The sequence below is a fragment of the Dermochelys coriacea genome, chromosome 1 (assembly GCF_009764565.3).
Source record: "Dermochelys coriacea isolate rDerCor1 chromosome 1, rDerCor1.pri.v4, whole genome shotgun sequence".
Classification (NCBI taxonomy): Eukaryota; Metazoa; Chordata; order Testudines; family Dermochelyidae; genus Dermochelys; species Dermochelys coriacea.
In genome coordinates, this window is record NC_050068.2 from 11,742,670 (window position 1) to 11,764,854 (window position 22,185).

Sequence of the window (22,185 nt, forward strand, 5' to 3'; positions counted from 1 at the left end):
AGGTGGGAGGCTCTCTTCAACTTTAACTTTCTCTCAGTCATTTTTGAGGAGGGTTGGGAGGGTGGGTCCTTCTCATGAAATAAAATAGGGCCTGTCTTCTCTGTTGCATTCATAGCTTTCTTCAGTTTTAGCAGAGAGAAATTGACATGATTTTTGACAGTTTCATTGCTGCCCACAGTTCTGAATCACAGCAGTGGAAACTGACTTGTCTTAACTTCATACTGCTGAGGCTTGAGGAAACTGAGCAACAGCAATGGCACGGAAGCTGAATGCAGACTCGAGAACCAGCACTGCATTTCTTCATGTTTGGAAGGTTGTCTTTGTATCCAAGAGGCAGAAATTTGTTGTCTAAAGAAGGCTTAAATTCTTCAGAAATTGATATATACATCTTCTCATCTGGCAGAACAAGCATCCTCTTGTCAGAGAAAACTGGATTTTTCAAGATCCATTTAAAGAATTAAAATACAAACTGATATTTTAAAGGTATACATGAGGTCAAAATCCTGAGGAAAGGTATTTAAAATATTGCAATTAAAAAATATCCTATTTTTCTTTTAAAAATGGAAAAGAATCATGAAAGTTTAAAAGTAGCAACAGTTAAGCTTTTTGCAATTAAGAAGATGAAAAAAATCTATAACTGTGTGTTAAAGTTTTGATAAGTTTTGATGTTATAATGTAAAGCTGTGCTTAAATTACAATGTATATTTAAAGATAGCTATATTACTAAGTGGGATTTTCCAGCTTTTGAAGCTGATAAAAGGGACCCACTACCAAGATAGTTTTTGAAATCTATTAATCTAAATGTAAAATTCCTTATACAGCACACTTTATTTACCTGAAAATTTCTTTTAAAAGGAAATGTAAATGTTTTCTTCCAAACCAACTTTCATTTTTTTAAGGGTTTTTATGTGGGCCAGAGGACAGCACCACCAAACGTGTTTTTCCCACTTCTTCTCTCTCCTCTCCATGCATGTTTGCCTTCTTGCTGTCTCTTAGGCCATGTCTACACTACAAAAGTACTCCGATTTTACAGAAGTTGATTTTTTGGAATGGATTGTATAAAGTTGAGTGCATGCGTCCACAGTAAGCACATTAATTCGGCAATGTCCGTCCACAGTACCGTGGCAAGCGTCAACATTCGGAGCAGTGCAATGTGGGTAGCTATCCCACAGTCCCTGCTGCCAATTGGAATTCTGGGCTGAGTTCCCAATGCCTGATGGGGTCCAAAATTTGTCGCTGGTGGTTATGGGTAAGTGTTGTCAGTCAACCTTCCCTCCGTGAAAGCAACAGCAGACAATCATTTCGCGCCCTTTTCCCTGGGTTGTCCGAGCAGACGCTATAGCATGGCAAGCATGGAGTCTGTTCAGCTCACCACAGCAGTTATGACCATTGTAAACACCTCACGTATTATCGTGCAGTTTATGCAGAATCAGCACCTGAAAAATCTGGCAAAGAGGCGATGGCAACACGGTGATGAGGACATGAACACAGATTTCTCTAAAACTGCAATCCCCGGCAATTTGGAGATCATAGTGTTACTGGGGCAGGCTCATGCTGTGGAATGCCGATTCTGGACCTGGGAAACAAGCACAGAGTGGTGAGACCGCATAGTGTTGCAGGTTTGGGATGATTCCCAGTGCCTCCGAAACTTTCACATGCATAAGGGCATTTTCATGGATCTTTGTGACTTGCTTTCCCCTGCCCTGAAGCACAAGAATACCAAGATGAGAGCAGCCCTCACAGTTCAGAAGTGAGTGGCAATAGCCCCGTGGAAGCTTGCAATGCCAGACAGCTACCGGTCAGTCGGTAATCAATTTGTATTGGGCAAATCTACTGTGGGTGTTGCTGTGATACAAGTAGCCAGTGCAATCATTGAGCTGTTGCTATCAAAGGTAGTGACTCTGGGAAATGTGCAGGTCATACTAGATGGCTTTGCTGCAGTGGGATTCTCTAATTGTGGTGGGGCTATAGACGGAACGCATATCCCTGTCTTGGGACCGGACCACCAGGGCAGCCAGTACATAAACCAAAAGGGGTACTTTTCAATGGTGCTGCAACCACTGGTGGATCACAAGGGACGTTTCACCAATATCAACGTGGAATGTCTGGGAAAGGATCATGACGCTCGCGTCTTCAGGAATTCTGGTCTGTTTAAACGGCTGCAGGAAGGGATTTACTTTCCAGACCAGAAAATAATCGTTGGGGATGTTGAAATGCCTACAGTTATCCTTGGGGACCCAGCCTATTCCTTAATGCCCTGGCTCATGAAGCCGTACACAGGCATCCTGGACAGTAGTAAGGAGCTGTTCAACTATAGGCTGAGCAAGTGTAGAATGGTGGTAGAGTGTGCATTTGGACTTTTCAAGGGTCACTGGCGCAGTTTACTGACTCGCTCAGACCTCAGCAAAACCAATATTCCCATTGTTATTGCTGCTTTCTTTGTGCTCCACAATCTCTGTGAGAGTAAGGGGGAGACATTTATGGCGGGGTGGGAGGTTGAGGCAAATCGCCTGGCTGCTGAATACACGCAGCCAGACACCAGGGCGGTTAGAAGAGCACAGCAGGAAGCGCTGCACGTCAGAGAAGCTTTGAAAACCAGTTTCATGACTGGCAAGGGTACTGTGTGACACTTCTGTTTGTTTCTCCTTGATGAAAACCCGCCCCCTTGGTTGCATCTAAATTCCCTGTAAGCCACCTGCCCTCCCCCCCTTCGATCAAAGCTTGCTTGCAAAGGAAATAAAGTCACTATCATTTAAAAAACATATATTCTTTATTAATTGATTATAAAAATAGGGAGATAACTCAAAAGGTAGCCTGGGAGGAGGGCAGGCGGGAAGGAAAAGGCCACTTCAAAACTTGTTGAATGACAGCCTTCTGTTGCTTGGGCTGTCCACTGGGATGGAGTGGTTGGGTGTCCGGAGCCTCCCCCCCCAAACTCCCCCACGTTCTTGGGTGTCTGGGTGAGGAGGCTATGGAACTTGGGGAGGAGGGAGGGCGGTTAAACGGGCTGCAGCGGTAGTCCTGCTGCCATTCATGAACCTCCACCAGACACGGGAGCATGTCTGTTTGATCCCGCAGTAGCCCCAGCATTGCATCATGCCTCCTGTGATCTTCCTGCCGCCATCTCTCCTCATGTTCATCGTCCGCTTTTCTGTACTCTGCTATTGTATCCCTCTACGCATTCTGCTGAGCTCGGTCAGTGCCGGACGACCGCATGAGCTCAGAGAACATTTCATCGTGCGTGCGTTTTTTTTCGCCGCCTTTATCTGAGATAGCTTTTGGAACAGAGGAGGGAGGCTTGAAACATTTGCAGCTGCTGGAGATAAAAAAAATGGAGCGAAGTATTTAAAAAGATATATTTTACAGAACAATGGTTATACTCTTTCACGGTGAACAACACTATTCACATTACATAGCACATGTGATTTTGGTACAAGGTCGCATTTTGCATCTTATATTGAGTGCCTGCGGCTTTGGTGTTAGAGATCTCACACGCAGTGCCAGGCAACAGAATTTGGCTTGCAGGCAGCCATTGTAAGCCATAGTCCTTTGGCTTCTGCAACCTTCATAACAGCAGCGCCCTCCTCTCCCATACCAAGCAAAGCATGTTGAGTTGGCCATTTAATGCTGCGGTTTTCCTGTTAATGTGCAGCAGTAGAAACCGAACTAACCCCTCCACCCCCAATTCTCTGGGATGATTTCTTTACCCCTCCCCCCACCGCGTGGCTCGTATCAGAGAAGATACCTGCTAGCCAAATGTGAACTCTCAGCGCCAATGCCTTCCCTCCCCGCGCCCCCCACACCATATGTTTAACTGCGGGGAGGATTTGTTTTCAGCCACAGGCAAACAACCCAGTAGGAACGGCCACCTCTGAATGTCCCCTTAATTAAATTCAACTATTTCAACCAGGTTACCATGAACGATATTGCTCTTCTGAGGATAACACAGATATAAAGAACGGATGTTGCTTGAATGCCAGCAAACACTGGGACCATGCACTGCCAGGCTTTGTCATGCTATGATACCAGATTACTTGCTACTAGCATGGTGTGGTAAAGTGTTCTACCATGGAGGACGGAATAAGGCTGCTCTCCCCCAGAAACCTTCTGCAAAGGCTTTTAGAGTACCTCCAGGAGAGCTTCATGGAGATGTCCCTGGAGGATTTCTTCTCCATCCCCAGACACGTTAACAGACTTTTCCAGTAGCTGTACTGGCCACGAATGCATCCCAAGTCCTCAGGACTACTTATTCATTAAAAAACGCTTGCTTTTATAACATGTATTATATGTAAAAAGGTACATTCACCAGAGGTCCATTCTCTGGCTTGGTTGGTTTGGGAGGGTATTTCAGTCAGGGTGATAAAAAGATCCTGGCTGTCAGGGAGAGCGGTGTGCTGTATGCTCTCCTCAAGCTTCTCCTCCTCTTCCCCATCCACAAAATCCTCAGGCATGGCGGAGAGAACCCCATCATCGGAGTCCACGGACAGGGGTGGGGTAGTGGTGGCGACCCCCCCTGAGAATTGCATGCAGCTCAGCGTAGAAGCGGCATGTCTGGGGCTCTGTCCCGGAGCATCCGTTTGATTCTTTGGTTTTCTGGTACGCTTGTCTGAGCTCCTTAAGTTTCACGCGGCACTGTGTTGCGTCCCTGCTGTAGCCTCTGTTCCTCATGGCCTCGGAAATTTTTTTTGAAACGTTTTGCCATTTCATCTTTTGGAATGTAGTTCTGATAGCACGGATTTGTCTCCCCATACAGCAATCAGATCCAGTATCTCCCGTTCGGTCCATGCTGGAGTTCTTTTTTGATTCTGGGACTGCATGGTCACCTGTGCTGATGAGCTCGCCTGGACAAACAGGAAATGAGATTCAAAAGTTCCTGGGGCTTTTCCTGTGCACCTGGCCAGTGCATCCGAGTTCAGAGCGCTGTCCAGAGCAGTCACAGTGGTGCACTGTGGGATAGCTCCCGGAGGTCAATACCTTCGAATTGCATCCACACTAACCCTAATTCGAAATGGCGATGTTGATTTCAGCGCTAATCTCCTCGCTGGGGAGGAGTACAGAAATGGATTTTAAGAGCCCTTTATGTTGGAAAAAAATGGCTTCGTTGTGTGGACGCGTGCAGGGTTAATTTGATTTAGCACTGCTAAATCCAACATAAACTTGTAGTGTGGACCAGGCCTTAGTTTGTTTTGTTGTAACTACTAGTGGTATACGTCTTCTTGCAGGACTAAGGGTGAGCGTGCATGTGAGCTTCCCTCAAAAGTGCATGGGCAGTGTCCTCCTGCTATAATATGTGAGACAGGAAGCTTAACTGACCATCAAAAAAACCAAACTGTGAAACTCTGCACACAGTGCGTCAAATGTGCAAAGCAATAAACAATTTTTTCTTAAGTATCTTTCAACAATTGTAATCTTAGATGTCACTTATAACAATAATAGGTACAGAATCTTGAGACAGAGGTGGCTTTAATGCTGATGGTGTCCTTTAAACTTAGCATATAATTATACGGTAGGTAATACTGAATAACAAATGTGTTTCTTGCAATAAAAGTTGGCAATTATTTCTACTTTTAAGCAAATATGGTTGTAGAGTAACAATGTACCACATTGAAACACTTCTATGGAATCAGATGATGGAGCTGGAAAAGACCTCTGGAGTCATTAAACACAATACTCTGTACAGAGTTCTATATTTTTATTGTCCTAATGCCTCAAATATTTTAATTCACGATAATTCAGTATGTGGCACTCTTCCCCCTTGTTGTTGAATCAGTGCCTCATCTTGACTCTAGTAAGGCTTTTGATACTGTCTCTTGCATGATGACAGGTTTCAGAGTAGCAGCCGTATTAGTCTGTATCCGCAAAAAAGAAAAGGAGGATTCATAAGCTTTCGTGAGCCACAGCATCCGATGAAGTGGGCTGTAGCTCACAAAAGCTTATGCTCAAATAAATGTTAGTCTCTAAGGTGCCACAAGTCCTCTTTGTTTCTCGCATGACCTTCTCATAAACAAGCTAGGGAAAGGCAGCCAAGATGGAGCTACTATAAGGTGGGTGAATGACTGGTTGGAAAACTGTTTCCAGAGACTGGTTATCGGTAGTTCACAGTCAAGCTGGAAGGGCATATCGAGTGGGGTCTCGCAGGGTTCAGTTCTGTTCTGGTTCTGGTTCAGTCTGGTTCTGTTCAATATCTTCATCGGTGATTTAGATAATGGGATAGAGAATACATTTATAAAGTTTGCGGATAATACCAAGCTGGGAGGGGTTCCCCTCCTACTGTTCTTGTAAAGTGCTGGAAATGGCCCACCTTGATTATCACTACAAAAGGTCCTCTTCCCCCCCACCCCCAGCTCTCCTGCTGGTAATAGCTCACCTTTCCTGATCACTCTTGTTACAGTCTCCATGGTAACACCCATTGTTTCATGTTCTCTGTGTATATAAAATCTCCCCACTATATTTTCAACTGTATGCATCTGATGAAGTGAGCTGTAGCTCACGAAAGCTTATGCTCTAATAAAGTTAGGTTTCAGAGTAGCAGCCGTGTTAGTCTGTATTCGCAAAAAGAAAAGGAGTACTTGTGGCACCTGAGAGACTAACAAATTTATTAGAGCATAAGCTTTCGTGAGCTACAGCTCACTTCAAGTGAGCTGTAGCTCACGAAAGCGTATGCTCTAATAAATTTGTTAGTCTCTCAGGTGCCACAAGTACTCCTTTTCTAATAAAGTTGTTAGTCTCTAAGGCGCCACAAGTCCTCCTTTTCTTTATACTGGCTAAGGCTCTGTAGCGTAGATGTGAATTAAGCTGTATTTGTTTAGCACACTCACTGAATGCTAATTTAGTGAAAGTTCTACTACTTTTCTAGTTTAGATGCTTCTGTTTTCTACCAGCATAGGCCCTGATCCTGCTTTCACAGGCCTTAATTTCCACATGTAGCTTACGCCATTGCTTAGCTCACTTCTGAATTTGTCCAAGACTTCCATGGGAGATGCGGTCACTTACAGCAGATTTAAATTTTTCTCTATGTATTTTAACAGAGAATTATATGTGAAGGAGCTTGATCACATATTTACTATGTATGTTTGTTTTTTCTGCATTCAGATAAATTAACAGTTAGTAGACGTGCTTAGATATATTTGAACTTCCATCATGAAACATGACCAGTGTAGTTGAGATTAGCACTTATTGTATAACTACTTCAGTTTTTTTTCACTATGCAATCTGTTTGTGAAAGAAACACACCCTCATTTATTATGTGATCAGGTGACATTGTCAGTTGCAGTATTCCTTAAATGTCTGTTATGATACAGCCTAATCATTTTAAAATGTGAACAATTCCATATTTATTGTGGATTTAGAGCCTTAAAAATGTCATGTATTATATTGTAGCACTAGAGGAGGTTCACTGGCTTGACTGATACTTTGGTAATGCTGATAGAATATAATTCTAGAGCCACCTTTTGAATGTTTTCGTTTCATCTTTCTTGTTGGGAAGCAAGAGTTCTGGAAAGACTTCTTGATCCAGCATTCTCCACTGATCCAGCTCCTTGCTTAATTCTCTTCATCTGATCTGCAACAAAAATGTTAAAATAAATCTTAATACAGCATAGCAGCCATTACTTTAAATTAGCTGTCTTCACATTTCTGGAACTTGACTTTCAATTGCCAGATGGTACTCAAATGTGGTAAATAAAACCATAGGTGTAGTAGTATTGCAAGAGGAAAGTATAGTTATTGTTGTAGCTTTATTACCTTGAGGTGGATTCCATTGTTAAAAAAAATCAAAAGAAAAAAGGTAGATAGATGTTTGTTTTAATACTAAGGAGGTGGTTTAAATGTTATCAGGAAGGCAAAATACAGGTAATGTAGAATAGAATAAAAACCAACTCTCCCTCATTCTGAGATATTTTTGAACTGTGTTTTTTAGCTTTATAAATAAGTAAATTAAAAATGTCAGTAGGAGCATGAGAAGTTTATAAGGATAGCTGTGTGAAAGGTGGAACCTAGAAGGAAAGAAGTACATTTTGGAGGGTGGGTGGGGAGGACAGCAGTAATTTCCCTCTCCCCTGTTTTTTCCCAAATACTCAGTCACATACAAATCACTCAGTTTTTTGGTGGAAGTGTAGAGGCTCTTTATGTATCCATTGGAGAGTGTGCACAGCTCTATACCTGTGTTAACTTTGCAATGCTGCAGGCTTTGGTTTTGGGGGAAGAATAATCTCAGGGCTCTGAATGTTTAAGTGATAGTTCATTTGTTTTAATTATTACTGTAATAGACTGATTTTTTTAGGTGGATTTTAGGTGCCAGTGCTACAGTCATTGCTGTCAAACATTCACTGTTACTTAATTGGTGTCAATAAATTAGATTCATAATTGAATATTTCACTTTTTCATTCTCGTAATGATAGTAATATTATTTTGCTCTGAAAATGAATACAGGAGGCAGTTACTTAAGTTAAATAGACTAAAATAAAATACCGGAAGGATTGTTTCAACTCTCCAAGTATTGCTAATCCCAAGCATTCAAAAGCATGAGTCAGATCTCAAAAAGTATCAGACTAACTTAAAAATCATGGGAATTATAAAAGAATAAATGTTGGGTTCTTTTATTTAATTTGAAAGCTTCAAAAACCAAAAGGCAGTTTTCATACTTTTCTTCGAAACGATGAAGGCTTGAAACTTCTTTTTAAAAAAGTGAAAGCTGAGTTTTACACAGTAACATAATTCCATCAGTCGGGGCAAATATCAAACTTGCAATAAAATTGCAAGTGTTCACAACTCTATGATGCATAGCTCCCATGTATCTACTGAATTCAGGTGTGCTAAGAATCCTGTTATTTTATGTTCAGGAATTTTGAATGTATTAATTTATACTAGGCTTATTTCTGACAAATGTAGGGCCTCATCCTGAAATAGGTACTCATGTGTATGCTTGCTTCTACATACACTCCTATTAACGTTTATGGGACTACATTCAGAAGTGAGCATACTTCAAGAGTTACTGTTTGTAGGACAGAGTTAAGTTTTACTTGCTAAATCTGTCGAAGATAGAAATCACTATCTAGAAATAAGTAATTGAAAGAAAATTTTTAAAATATGCTCTCAACTCTAACCTACTTTCTTTCCTTTGTAACAATTACTTGATAAATGCATAAACAGGGCAGGGGGAAAGGGACAGTTTGCTCTGGGACTCCATTTGAGAGGATCCCCACTTGCTGGGTTGCATTGAAATTTGGCCTAGCAGCCTTGCTGTCACAACTGAGGGGCTGCTGATCCAAAACCACGTGGCTCTGCCACGTGGGGTGAGTGCAGTGCGGGCTTGCACTCCAGCACATGCCCTCCCCAGCCTTCTCTCAGGGTTAAATTTTTTGGAAGGTTGTAGGGAGGAGAGGGAGTGAAGTACTTTAACTTAAGATTTTACCCTGGGCCCCACAAAAAACTCTGTATAGCCCTACGCATAAAAATAGTAATTGTAAATGCATGCCCATTTTTTAAAAACTACACAATACATTTATCTTTTTTTAGGGAACTAGCTTGTTTTCTTTCAAGATTTTTCTCACAATGTTGACATAACCCTTGACCTTATACAAGTGTATACATTGAAATTGTCAGGTTTGTCAAGGTAGGAAGACACTTTCTACAAGCCATTACCCTCTGATCCCACTGAGAGTTACCAAAAGAAACTACAGCATTTGCTCAAGAAACTCCCTGAAAAAGCACAAGAACAAATCCGCACAGACACACCCCTAGAACCCCGACCTGGGATATTCTATCTGCTACCCAAGATCCATAAACCTGGAAATCCTGGACGCCCCATCATCTCAGGCATTGGCACCCTGACAGCAGGATTGTCTGGCTATGTAGACTCCCTCCTCAGGCCCTTCGTTACCAGCACTCCCAGCTATCTTCGAGACACCACCGATTTCCTGAGGAAACTACAGTCCATTGGTGATCTTCCTAAAAACACCATCCTAGCCACTATGGATGTAGAAGCCCTCTACACCAACATTCCACACAAAGATGGACTACAAGCCGTCAGGAACAGTATCCCCGATACTGTCACGGCTAACCTGGTGGCAGAACTTTGTGACTTTGTCCTGACCCATAACTATTTCACATTTGGTGACAATGTATACCTTCAAATCAGCGGCACTGCGATGGGTACCCGCATGGCCCCACAGTATGCCAACATTTTTATGGCTGACTTAGAACAACGCTTCCTCAGCTCTCGTCCCCTAATGCCCCTACTCTACTTGCGCTACATTGATGACATCTTCATCATCTGGACCCATGGAAAAGAAGCTCTTGAGGAATTCCACCATGATTTCAACAGTTTCCATCCCACTATCAACCTCAGCCTGGACCAGTCCACACAAGAGATCCACTTCCTGGACACTACGGTGCTAATAAGCGATGGTCACATAAACACCACCCTATATCGGAAACCTACTGACCGCTATTCCTACCTACATGCCTCTAGCTTTCATCCAGATCATACCACTCGATCCATTGTCTACAGCCAAGCGCTACGATATAACCGCATTTGCTCCAACCCTTTAGACAGAGACAAACACCTACAAGATCTCTATCATGCATTCCTACAACTACAATACCCACCTGCTGAAGTGAAGAAACAGATTGACAGAGCCAGAAGAGTACCCAGAAGTCACCTACTACAGGACAGGCCCAACAAAGAAAACAACAGAACGCCACTAGCCATCACCTTCAGCCCCCAACTAAAACCTCTCCAACGCATCATCAAGGATCTACAACCTATCCTGAAGGACGAGCCATCGCTCTCTCAGATCTTTGGAGACAGACCAGTCCTTGCTTACAGACAGCCCCCCAATCTGAAGCAAATACTCACCAGCAAGCACACACCACACAACAGAACCACTAACCCAGGAACCTATCCTTGCAACAAAGCCCGTTGCCAACTCTGTCCACATATCTATTCAGGGGATACCATCATAGGGCCTAATCACATCAGCCACACTATCAGAGGCTCGTTCACCTGCGCATCTACCAATGTGATATATGCCATCATGTGCCAGCAATGCCCCTCTGCCATGTACATTGGCCAAACTGGACAGTCTCTACGTAAAAGAATGAATGGACACAAATCAGACGTCAAGAATTATAACATTCAAAAACCAGTTGGAGAACACTTCAATCTCTCTGGTCACTCGATCACAGACCTAAGAGTGGCTATACTTCAACAAAAAAGCTTCAAAAACAGACTCCAACGAGAGACTGCTGAATTGGAATTAATTTGCAAACTGGATACAATTAACTTAGGCTTGAATAGAGACTGGGAATGGATGAGTCATTACACAAAGTAAAACTATTTCCCCATGGTATTTCTCCCTCCCACCCCACCCCCCACTGTTCCTCTGATATTCTTGTTAACTGCTGGAATTAGCCTACCTGCTTGTCACCATGAAAGGTTTTCCTCCTTCCCCCCCCTGCTGTTGGTGATGGCTTATCTTAAGTGATCACTCTCCTTACAGTGTGTATGATAAACCCATTGTTTCATGTTCTCTGTGTGTGTGTATATAAATCTCTCCTCTGTTTTTTCCACCAAATGCATCCGATGAAGTGAGCTGTAGCTCACGAAAGCTTATGCTCTAATAAATTTGTTAGTCTCTAAGGTGCCACAAGTACTCCTTTTCTTTTTGCGAATACAGACTAACATGGCTGCTACTCTGAAACCATCAAATACTTTGTCAGTCAGTCTGCTTTGTTTCCTAGCAGAAGTTCTTTGCACTCGAAAAATTTAAGAACACCGTCTTTAAAGAATAATCTCAGATACTTACTCTTTTCCCACTAACGCTACTGAAATGCAAAAATTGAATCATTCAGTAAATTGAACTCTGATGGTCTAAAATCTGTTTATACTAAAGTGAATTAAATATTTTAGAATAATAGAATGGTAGGGCTTGAATAAAATCTAAAATTGCTTTTAAATGTTTCTTGCTCCTGTACAACCCTTTTTCTCCATCAAACTAGAGATTACAACCATTTCATTTGAAAACGAACTGCAGTGTTTCTATCCGTGTACAACTCAAATTCAGTCCAAAAATACTAAATTACTTTTGTACTAAATTCAACAACAGTAGGTTTCAGTTTAGAATGAACTATAGTGCATATACTCTTTTTTTACATCTAGATTAGACTGTAAATTTTCAAATGAGGCTGCCTGAGTAGAAACTAGTAATGGCATATTTTTGCTCTTGCTTTTGAAGCTTACACCCTTTATTTTTGAAGGCTTAAAAACAGTAACTTGTTTCCCGCTACCTCTTAAATGTTTATAGATTTCAGCAGTTCCTGTAATAGGGTTATTGAAGCCAGTGGCACTTGTTGAAGAAACATAAGTCATTTTGGAAGAATATTGCATTTTTAGTAGGGCCGTCAATCGATTAAAAAAATTAATCGTGATTAATTGCGCTGTTAAACAATAATAGAATACCATTTATATGAATATTTTTGGATGTTTTCCACATTTTCAAATATATTGATTTCAGTTACAACACGGAATACAAAGTGTACAGTGCTCACTTTATATTTATTTTTGATTGCAAATATTTGCACAGTAAAAAACAAAATAAATAGTATTTTTAGTTCACCTAATACAAGTACTGAAGTGCAATCTCTTTATCATGAAAGTTTAACTTACAAATGTAGAATTATGTACAAAAAAACCTCTGCATTCAAAAATAAAACAATGTAAAACTTTAGCGCCTACAAGTCCACTCAGTCCTACTTTTTGTTCAGACAATCACTCAGACAAACAAGTTAGGTTACAATTTGCAGGAGATAATGCTGCCCGCTTCTTGTTTACAATGTCACCTGAAAGTGAGAACAGGTATTCGCATGGCACTGTTGTAGCTGGCATCACAAGATATTTACCAGATTCACTAAAGAGTCATACGTCCCTTCATGCTTCAACCACCATTCCAGAGGACGTGCATCCGTGCTGATGGTGGGTTCTGCTCGATAATGATCCAAAGCCAAGCGGACCGACACGTGTTCATTTTCATCATCTGAGTCAGATGCCATCAGCAGAAGGTTCATTTTCTTTTTTGGTGGTTCAGGTTCTGTGTTTCCGCATTGGAGTATTGCTCTTTTAAGACTTCGGAAAGCATGCTCCACATCTCGTCCCTCTGAGATTTTGGACCGCACTTCAGATTCTTAAATCTTGGGTGGAGTGCTGTAGCTATTTTTAGAAATCTCACATTGGTACCTTCTTTGCTTTTTGTCAAATCTGCAGTGAAAGTGTTCTTAAAATGAACATGTGCTGGGTCATCATCTGAGGCTGCTATCACATGAAATATACAGCAGAATGTGGGTAAAACAGAACGGAAGATGTATAATTCTCCCCCAAGGAGTTCAGTCACAAATTTAATTAATGCATTTTTTTAACGAACATCATCAGCATGGAAGCATGTCTTCTGGAATGGTGGCCGAAGCGTGAAGGGGCATATGAATGTTTAGCATATCTGGCACATAAATATCTTGGAAACACCTGTTCTCACTTTCTGGAAATGTAAATAAGAAGTGGGCAGCATTATGTCCTGTAAATCTAAACAAACCTGTTTCTCTTAGCAATTGGCTGAACAAGAAGTAGAACTGAGTGGACTTGTAGGGTCTAAAGTTGTAATACAAATAATATAAAGTGAGCACTGTACACTTTGTATTCTCTGTAGTAATTGAAATCAATATATTTGAAAATGTAGAAAAACATCCAAAAATATTTAATAAATTTAAATTGGTATTCTATTGTTTAACAGTGCAATTAATTTTTTTGACTTAATTGCATGAGTTAACTGTGATTAATCGACAGCCCTAATTTTCGATATGCTTGCTATCATAGATAGAAGTTTGGGCTTTGATAAGAAAACTACTAAAGTATGTTGGTCCAATGTTACCTATAACAATACCTTACATGTACTATGTAGCATCCTTCTTCCATAAGGATCCTAAACAATAATATGCAGGGATGATTTCACCTAGTTTTAAAATGGAGTCACTTTTACGCAGCTGAAACTGCCAGGGAAATTTAGGTAGACGGGATGTGATAACCAGAGTTGGAATGTGGCCAAGCCCGCAGAGCTAATATAAACCTTACTCTTGAAAAGAGTTACATGGGTTCTTTAATGACTACAATTGGCCAGGACCTCTGTTTTACATCTTATTTGAAATATGGAACCTCTAACAGTGGGCAGGAATAGAAAGCACCATTGGTGCTTATTCTGTTTTTACATTCTAATTTCAACTTTATAGGATGTTATTACAGGATGCAGTAGATGATTATTAGTAGAAACATATCTGTGCTCTTTTGCTATGTTGCTCCTAAGAGGCTTTGCTGTTACTGGGAGTGTCGATAACTTACAGTAGGGAAAGTGTTCCCAGGGGAAATGTTGCTCGTAAGAGGCTGTTGCTCTTATAAGGTGTTGCAGCAAACGGGCATCTGCTGTATTTACATTAACTTCTAGCTTGTCCCAATAATTAATTGTTCAATCTGTTTAAATAGAATTAAAGTCAGATGTTTTGTGCATAGTGCATTATTAATCTTAGTAGAAAAATGTGGAAATGCAGACCAAGGAAAATCCTATTGAGCGTAAAAAGAAAATTACTTAAACTATCAGAGCACTACTAGGAGTCTTGGTATGCCTAGATAGTTCTAAATCTGAGGAGGGTTAGCTCTGGTTCAACCATTCTTCCTTTTCTTTGTGCTGCTGTAGTTTGGTTCTCCTAGTGCTACAGAGTACAGAGACCTACTGTATTTAGAGGGAAAGGGGGTAGCATAATCCGTTTTTATTCTACAGCAAGATTGCTTCAGACTTGGACCTTATAATTCAAAAGTATATTGAAAGCTTTGTAAAAAAGAAAAGCAGTACTTGTGGCACCTTAGAGACTAACAAATTTATTAGAGCATAAGCTTTCGTGAGCTACAGCTCACTTCATCGGATGCATTCTTTTTGCGAATACAGACTAACACGGCTGCTACTCTGAAACCTGAAAGCTTTGTGAATCCCATTTTTGCCAGAACATGATTGAATAAAGTCGCGGTGCCAAATTCTGCTGATATATTGGTATAAACTTGGCATGACTCATTTGAAGTGTTTGTAATTACTCCAGATTTATACTGATGCCCAAAGAGCAGAATTTGGCCCACAGTGTATTTGGCCTTGGTGTAAACCATGGGAAATGAAATATACTGATTCTTCTCTTGTCCTTTTGTTATTTTGCCCATCTCTAAAATCAATAATACTTGGCATTCACTTACACTGAGTACTGGCCTTAGTTCAATAGTCTGCGGCAAGCACTTGGTGTAGCTGTACCACTACTGACCCCGAAGTATAGAAAGCGATATAGGGGTTTAAACCAATTGAGCTAAGTGGGTCCACGCTGATGTAGGTACACCGATTGCTAAATCAGGGCATTCGTGAGTGAAGATGGTGCATGAAAGTGAGATGAGTCCTGCATCTGGAACACTTAGCCTGGTATGTTCAGATGCAGTCAGGGAGAGATGACTTCCCAAAAAAAAAGTTTAGATGTGTGAAGGCCAAATTTTGTTCTCTGATAAACCAAAGTAAAGCTGAAGAGACTTTAATTAAGTAAATGGAGCTTGAGGGAAAGAGCTCTTAATCTATGGTGGCGACATGCAAGTGGTTGCTAGGCAGTTAATACACAATTGTCAAACAGTTCAGCTCTTCTTTTGCTCTTCTCTTGGCTGTAAAGGGTGCCTGATGGTGCATTTGAACTGAAGTTATATAAAACTCCTTTTTAATTGTTTCGTTTTATAGTATATGGTTGTGTGTGTTAATGGACTTCCCCCCCTGTTTTTTGTAGGACATTCAGTCAGAAGAAAGCTGCAATTGAGAGAGAGTATGCACAGGTAAGTCCTAGGATAAATTTGCCTTTATTGTCTAAACCATTGTTCTCTGTATATAAGGATACATAAACTGATTAGAAAATCTCCCGCAACATTATTTTGCATTTTATATTGGCTGTCTTCTGTGCATCAAGAAATACAAAATATCTCTCTTTATAATTTTGGATCAGATATCCCTGGCTGTGCTGAACAGTCTCTATTCTGCAAAATCAACAAGTCGTCCTTGTTTTTGCTGATACAAGCTAACACTGCTATCACTCTGAAGCCAATCTCTATTCTGTATCCTGCTCTGAAGCCTGACTCGGGAAAGATCTAGGGAGGAATTGTTGGTCTTGGAAGTGGTCCACAGCAACTTTTTTCAACTGTTTTCCGGGGTAGGAGTGGCAGCCATGTAATTAGTGGAATCAAATTGGTTAGAGGAAGCGGGGGAAAAGTCATTGTAGCATCATCATTGCAGTAGCATCTTTGCATACTTGCGTTAAATATAGCCTTGTTAAGACTCTGCTTCCCTTGGTCAGAAATAGACCGAACCTAGTGAGCTTCAGAGCATTCTGCAAGGCCCGTCTATTTACCCATGATTTTGGTGAAGGAGAGGCGTGGTAAGGAGTGGGATTGGTATTGATTTAATGGATTTTGATTCTCCCTCTTGTCAGATTCCTTCTGGTTTGGGGACAAGGAGCATCTGCTGGTTTAATTTGTGACTTTTTAATTTATGGCAAAAGGTCTTAGAGCCTAGGTTGGCCTCCTTAAAAAGTTATAAATCTTAAGAATAAAGAAACATTGAACAGGAGAAGTTGCTATATTCCTATGTAGAGTGAATTTTGTAATAATAGCAGAGGCTAATTTTTCAAAACTTTAAAATTTTCCCATACAAATTTTACTCATGGTGAAATCCTGCAGATACATTCTCTCAGCCTGGAACTACATGGAAGTGAAGCCTTTTTTATTTCAAAACTGTTGTATTTAGGTCAGTCTTTTGCCGTATTTTTTAGCAATATCTGTGTGCATATCCATACACTGAAAACTAATGCGATAGCTCTGGATTTTATCAAAAGCCAATAGATGACTCTGATGCTATCTGAGTATTCATTGATACATTAGGCTTTACATTACTGTGTCATTGATCACTTTGTCAGTTACACTAAAGTAACAACTTTTGGATAGCAGGATCAATATATATATATTTTTTTAAGGCTTGGCATTTTTAACTAATGCCCTAGGCCCAGGTTTTTAAGCTATTTTAAAACTTAAGTCCCCTTTTCAAAAGGGATTTAGGAGGCTAAATTCCGTTGACGGTCAAAAACGAGATTTAAACTCTGTGAGGGAATGCACCCCTGTATTCAGACCTTACTTCGTAATCATCTTTGTGCAAAATATGTCTTGTGAGGCATCATTTGAAAAGTAACAACTCACTGGTGAATAATATCATGATGAAATGTGTGTAGTAACATTAGATGTAAAGTTATGAATTCACCATTAATAGTGTTGGAAGCATGTTCAAACCCATGTAGCCCTGATTAAAGTCAGGACTGGTCAAGCAGGCATGCTTTGGGGAGAAGTTCAGGACTGGGAATGTGTTTGGGGTCACCCTGCAAGTAGTAGTCAAACTCTGCTGAAAGCCAAAGCGTGGCTGGTGTTTGCTGACAGGCTGCTGGGGTCGGAGTTGCTGGACCAGGGCTGTAGCTATATACACACACTCAGGGTGTGACTTGCATGCTGTTTGGATGTTTGTGAGCAGCCCAGGTGGGATCTACAGCAGCAAAGCATTGTGGGGGACCCAAAGTTGCAGGGTAGGGGTGATGCAAGACTTCACTGGTCAGGATTGCACCCTGGAATGTCATAGACTCCTAAATCAATGCTGAGAGCAGCAATGCCTAAACACCTGTAAAAATCTAGGCCTTTGTGCCTAAGAGATGCAGGGAGTCTGAGCTCAGATCTTAATATATTTCTCTGCGTTATCTTAACACAATGGTGAGTTATGTGTTTTTGTACTCGTGAACATTTTTAGCATTCATTCTATATGGGGTAAAATCTTAATGAAGTTAGGAAAATGAACAATTGCATTCTCAGAGTTCTGGAGCTATAACACCTGAGGTTTTCAGACTTTTTAGTAAAAAATGCAAATTTCCAGTAATGCAGCTGGCATTATTGGTTTAGTGACTGCCTAATCATATGAATAAAAGTTTGCAGGATTGCATCCTTGGTTTGGTGAAAAGTGTATTGCCTGAAAATACTGGATAATTCACATTTAGAGCTTTCAAAAGATTTCTCTTCTGTGTGAAATTTTCTGACAAAGTTTCCCAACAATACAAATTGTTATTGAACTAAATATAAACTCTCTCCCATTAATTATAATGTGACATTTGTCTTTAAAACAAAGTTTTATAAAAGGAGCTGAGAATTCTCAGTAGTTTATTTTTTAAGTAAAACTTGGAAGGGCTTGTCTACAAGGTGAGTTACTGTGCAGCAAGCCAGGATATGAATCACCTTAGTGTCCTGCAGTGGTGAGCAGTTTTTGCGGGTATAGTGAATTATGCTACATATCTGCATAGAAATAGCATAAAACTTGATTTTCTAATATTCTTACTCCTTTTGTTTACATGTTATACCTGCCCTTTTGCTATGGGGGTCTCACGAGAAATGTTTTGGTGGCCTCAGAGTGCGGCTACCAAATCTTGCTGGTGGCCGTTCTGACAATTTTTCCTAAAATACTTAATTAACTCTAGGAAAAACAAAAAAAAAATGCACATATATATGTCCAAATCGTAATTTATTTATGTAGATTTTTATTGCAGACGTAATAATAAAAATAATGTATTGTTGTCTCTATTCTTTACTGGATCTAAATAGAATAGAAACAAATAATGTGCTTTGCATGTTCTTGTCTCTGTTTCTTTTGCCTTTTTTTTTTTAGACTTGCTAGATAATAAGTCTGTTTCTGTGAAAAGTGATATTTGTATGTTTGTTAACATGGCTTTAGTCCCCCAACCCCACCCCCCGATCACCGTCCCGGAGGCCTGTGGCTACATGAAAAGCCCCACGGTGACCGCATTTGAGAAACACATTTGAATCTAAGCACTATGGAGAAGGGAATGCCTTAATTACTTGTCTGTATGATGCCTAGCTCAGTGGACCCTTTATTGGGGCTCTTAGAATTTTATTTCTATTTATTTGTATTATGGTAATGCCTATATGCTCGGTCAGTCCTGTCACTACAACTTTGCGGCATTAAATACTGCAGTACTCTGCTAAACAAAAACATATACATTTAAAAGTTTACCCTAATGGTCAGAACTGGAAGTGTTTACACAAACCCTTTCTGCTAAAGAGATATCTGATGATATTGTTTGGAAGCAACAATGTTGCAAACTCCCCTGCAGTGAAATCCTGCTATGCTGGCTAATAATCATGACTGGTGTGCTGGTTGCATAGTACAAAGCTATTCAAATACCGTTTCACTGAATGGAAGTGCAATTTAGTGAGAAGTTACTTTGGATACTATCCATAGAATATCTACTTTACTAATTCCTCTGAGCATCTAAAAGAAAAAATATTTTACATTGTTGAGATCATAGTAGCGTCTCTGCTGTACTTTTCATTATTATTTACAATTTATAACTCCAAAGCACAGCTTTTCCCAGAGATTGTGACATGTGACCCTGCACAGACAGACCTCATTTGTTGTTCAGAATATCTGCTTATTTTTAATTAGTCTTTAGCCATTATAATTGCATAGTAAACCTTCAGAATGTGATCATAGTGTAACCAGTTCAATGATATCTGCCTAAGTTTGTAGAGAGCCTGAAATAATAGCTTGAGCTGCAAACTACACCATTTAAATGAGTGCTAATTAAGATGCCAGTTATAATGCTTTAACAGTCAGCATTATTAACTATTACAAGCATGGAAGAAAGATGAGGAAGTACCATACCATGAAGGTCTACACCAGCATTTTCAAATGTGGGAGGCACTTGTAATCGAGGATCTTAATTAAATGTAATGTATTTTTATGAATTTTTCTGCCTGAGTGTCGTAAGACCAAATTAATGTTTAGGAGGCAATATGAATACTGTCTAACAGTTGTTCCCAAACTGTGGTCTGCAGAGAGCTGGCAGGTCATATGGTGTTGGTTGGTCCTCCTTGGAAATGTATTGATACCTCTAAAAGTATCTGGAAGCAAAGAAGAAGAGGACACAGTTTAGCTTGTCTCCACTGTGGCCTGTTTGTACATATAAGCGAACATCCCTCAGAGACTGGAGCCACCAGTGAGACTGGTGCTATGAATGCCAATGGGAGCTGTCAGCAGAAGATAAACCAGCAGCTGCCACTTCTAGAGGAATGCCCAGAAAAGAGAACCAGACATCTAGACAGCCTTTCCAGGATACCAGAGGGAGAGGAGGACCCAGGTGGCTGGTCGTCATAGCCACAAGAGGAAGAGAAGTAGATATTTGGATTGTATGGACAGAGAGGAGGAGGAATAGAAGGTAGGGAAGTGTGTACAGGGGGAAGAGTGAAGGACCAAGTGCCAGAGACACATGTACAATGTGGGGCAGAGGAATAGAAGTGATGGGAGGGAAGATGGAATTTAGAGCAAAACTAGTGTGATTAACTTTAAAAACGTAAAAATAAAAAACTTCAGAACCACTTATTACATTCAAATACATAAATATTTTCCCTTGAAAGTAATTTATTAGTTGCCCCAGTAACATTGTGCAGTTGTGTGTACATGCATATCTATATACTTTTCATCCTTTTGCATCCAAATACTTGTTTGATTTTTGCTATATCGCCTAGTTTCTGGATCTAAAAACCACAGAAGTTTTCCAGTAATTGAGCTCAAAAAGGAAGTTTACATTTATACATCTATCAGTCTTGGACAAGGAAGAAGTATTTCTAGGAGTAAACCCAATGGCACTTTTAATGTGGATTTCAGGTTGACTTTTTGAATTGGATTGTAAATTCTTTGGGCAGGTGTTAGGAATCAGGAATTGTGTGCCCCACTGTCTCCCTAACTTGTGTGACTTGAATTTAAAATGTCCTTTGGTGCTCTTCACCATAATATCTGAATACCTCAGAACACCCCTGTTAGGTAAGGAAGTATTATCTTTATTTTGCAGATAGGGTATACAGTCACAGAGAAACCTGAATGATTTTGTACAGAGGTAGGATGTCTGTGGTGGAGCTGAGCATGGATCTTGGATCTTTTGAGTACATTTCCTTAACCCCAAGGCAAACCTTGGGCATGTAATTTAACCTCTGTTTCATCTGTTAAATGGGAATTCTTACCTTGTTTTGTAAAATGCTTTCAGATATACAGATGAAAAGCCCTGTATAAGTACATATTATTACAGTGCCCACACTGTAATACCAGAAAGAAACAGGCAAAGGATAACTTAAAAGATTATGAACAATCTGCTTAAAAATCCTAAAGCCCTCATTTGCAGGAGTAATATACAAGTTCTAAAACCTGAGATAACTTACAGCATTTAGGTAGTTTAAGTCTTGGGTGCATTGTAATAAAGATAACTGCAATGAGACAGAAGACACTACAGAAATGAATATGAATGTATCTGGAATTGTAAAAAAAAATTACATAGCCATGTGTAGATGACAGATTATCACTTTAAAACAGGCGTTATAAATGTCATCAGTTCAGTGCTGAACACAGAAGTAATGCAGACTTTCTGCACAGATAAAACAACTGTATCTTAGAGAACACATGCCTTATGACAGCTATTCAGGACTAATTAATTAATAGGGTGAAATCAAGTCTGGCCCGGACTTAGTGGTTAGCTAACCGCTGGGGTGTCAGTAAAATAATTGGAGATACTTTCCTTGAAAGTGTTTACAAGCAACATTTTCTCTCTTAGTTCATTCCATGTAGTCCTGGCAAAATGTTCCTCCTGGAGAAAGATACAAAAGATTACTGTGGCTGTAAAAAGAGGAGGAAAAGACTGCAGAGTATAAGGGCGGATCTCTCCCTGGGGACAAACAAGAAACAGACATGGATCCATTGGCCAATAGCCCTGATGTTAACTGATGCATTTCAGTAATGTTACCTATTTTTGTTCTCTAAAGACATAATTTTATTATGGAATTGGATGTACCACAGTTGAAAATTCATCATTAGGCTGTTCCAGCATAATTTAGCTATGCCTGCTTTGTTTTTATTTGTATGTCTATTAAATGCTCAATTTACTTTAGTGTGAAGATAATTTTTAAAATGCATGCATATCACACTATTTTAAAATGTGGGGGAAATGGCCTGTCATGAAGACTCAGACATGTGCTTCCTT

At 40.2% G+C, this 22,185-nt stretch overlaps 1 protein-coding gene across 5 annotated transcripts in view; it reads left to right on the plus strand.

Moving 5' to 3' along the window:
* Positions 1-22,185, plus strand: part of FCHSD2 (FCH and double SH3 domains 2) — a 260,803-nt gene that overhangs the window by 48,332 nt on the left and 190,286 nt on the right. For 4 of the 5 annotated variants that reach the window (XM_038418970.2, XM_043504046.1, XM_038418949.2 and 1 more), the window contains exon 3: positions 15,847-15,892. The exons of the other annotated variant lie outside the window; for it this stretch is intronic. In XM_038418970.2, coding sequence (XP_038274898.1) covers positions 15,847-15,892 — 46 coding nt within the window. The remainder of the gene's footprint in view (positions 1-15,846; positions 15,893-22,185) is intronic. 5 annotated transcript variants of the gene reach the window in all.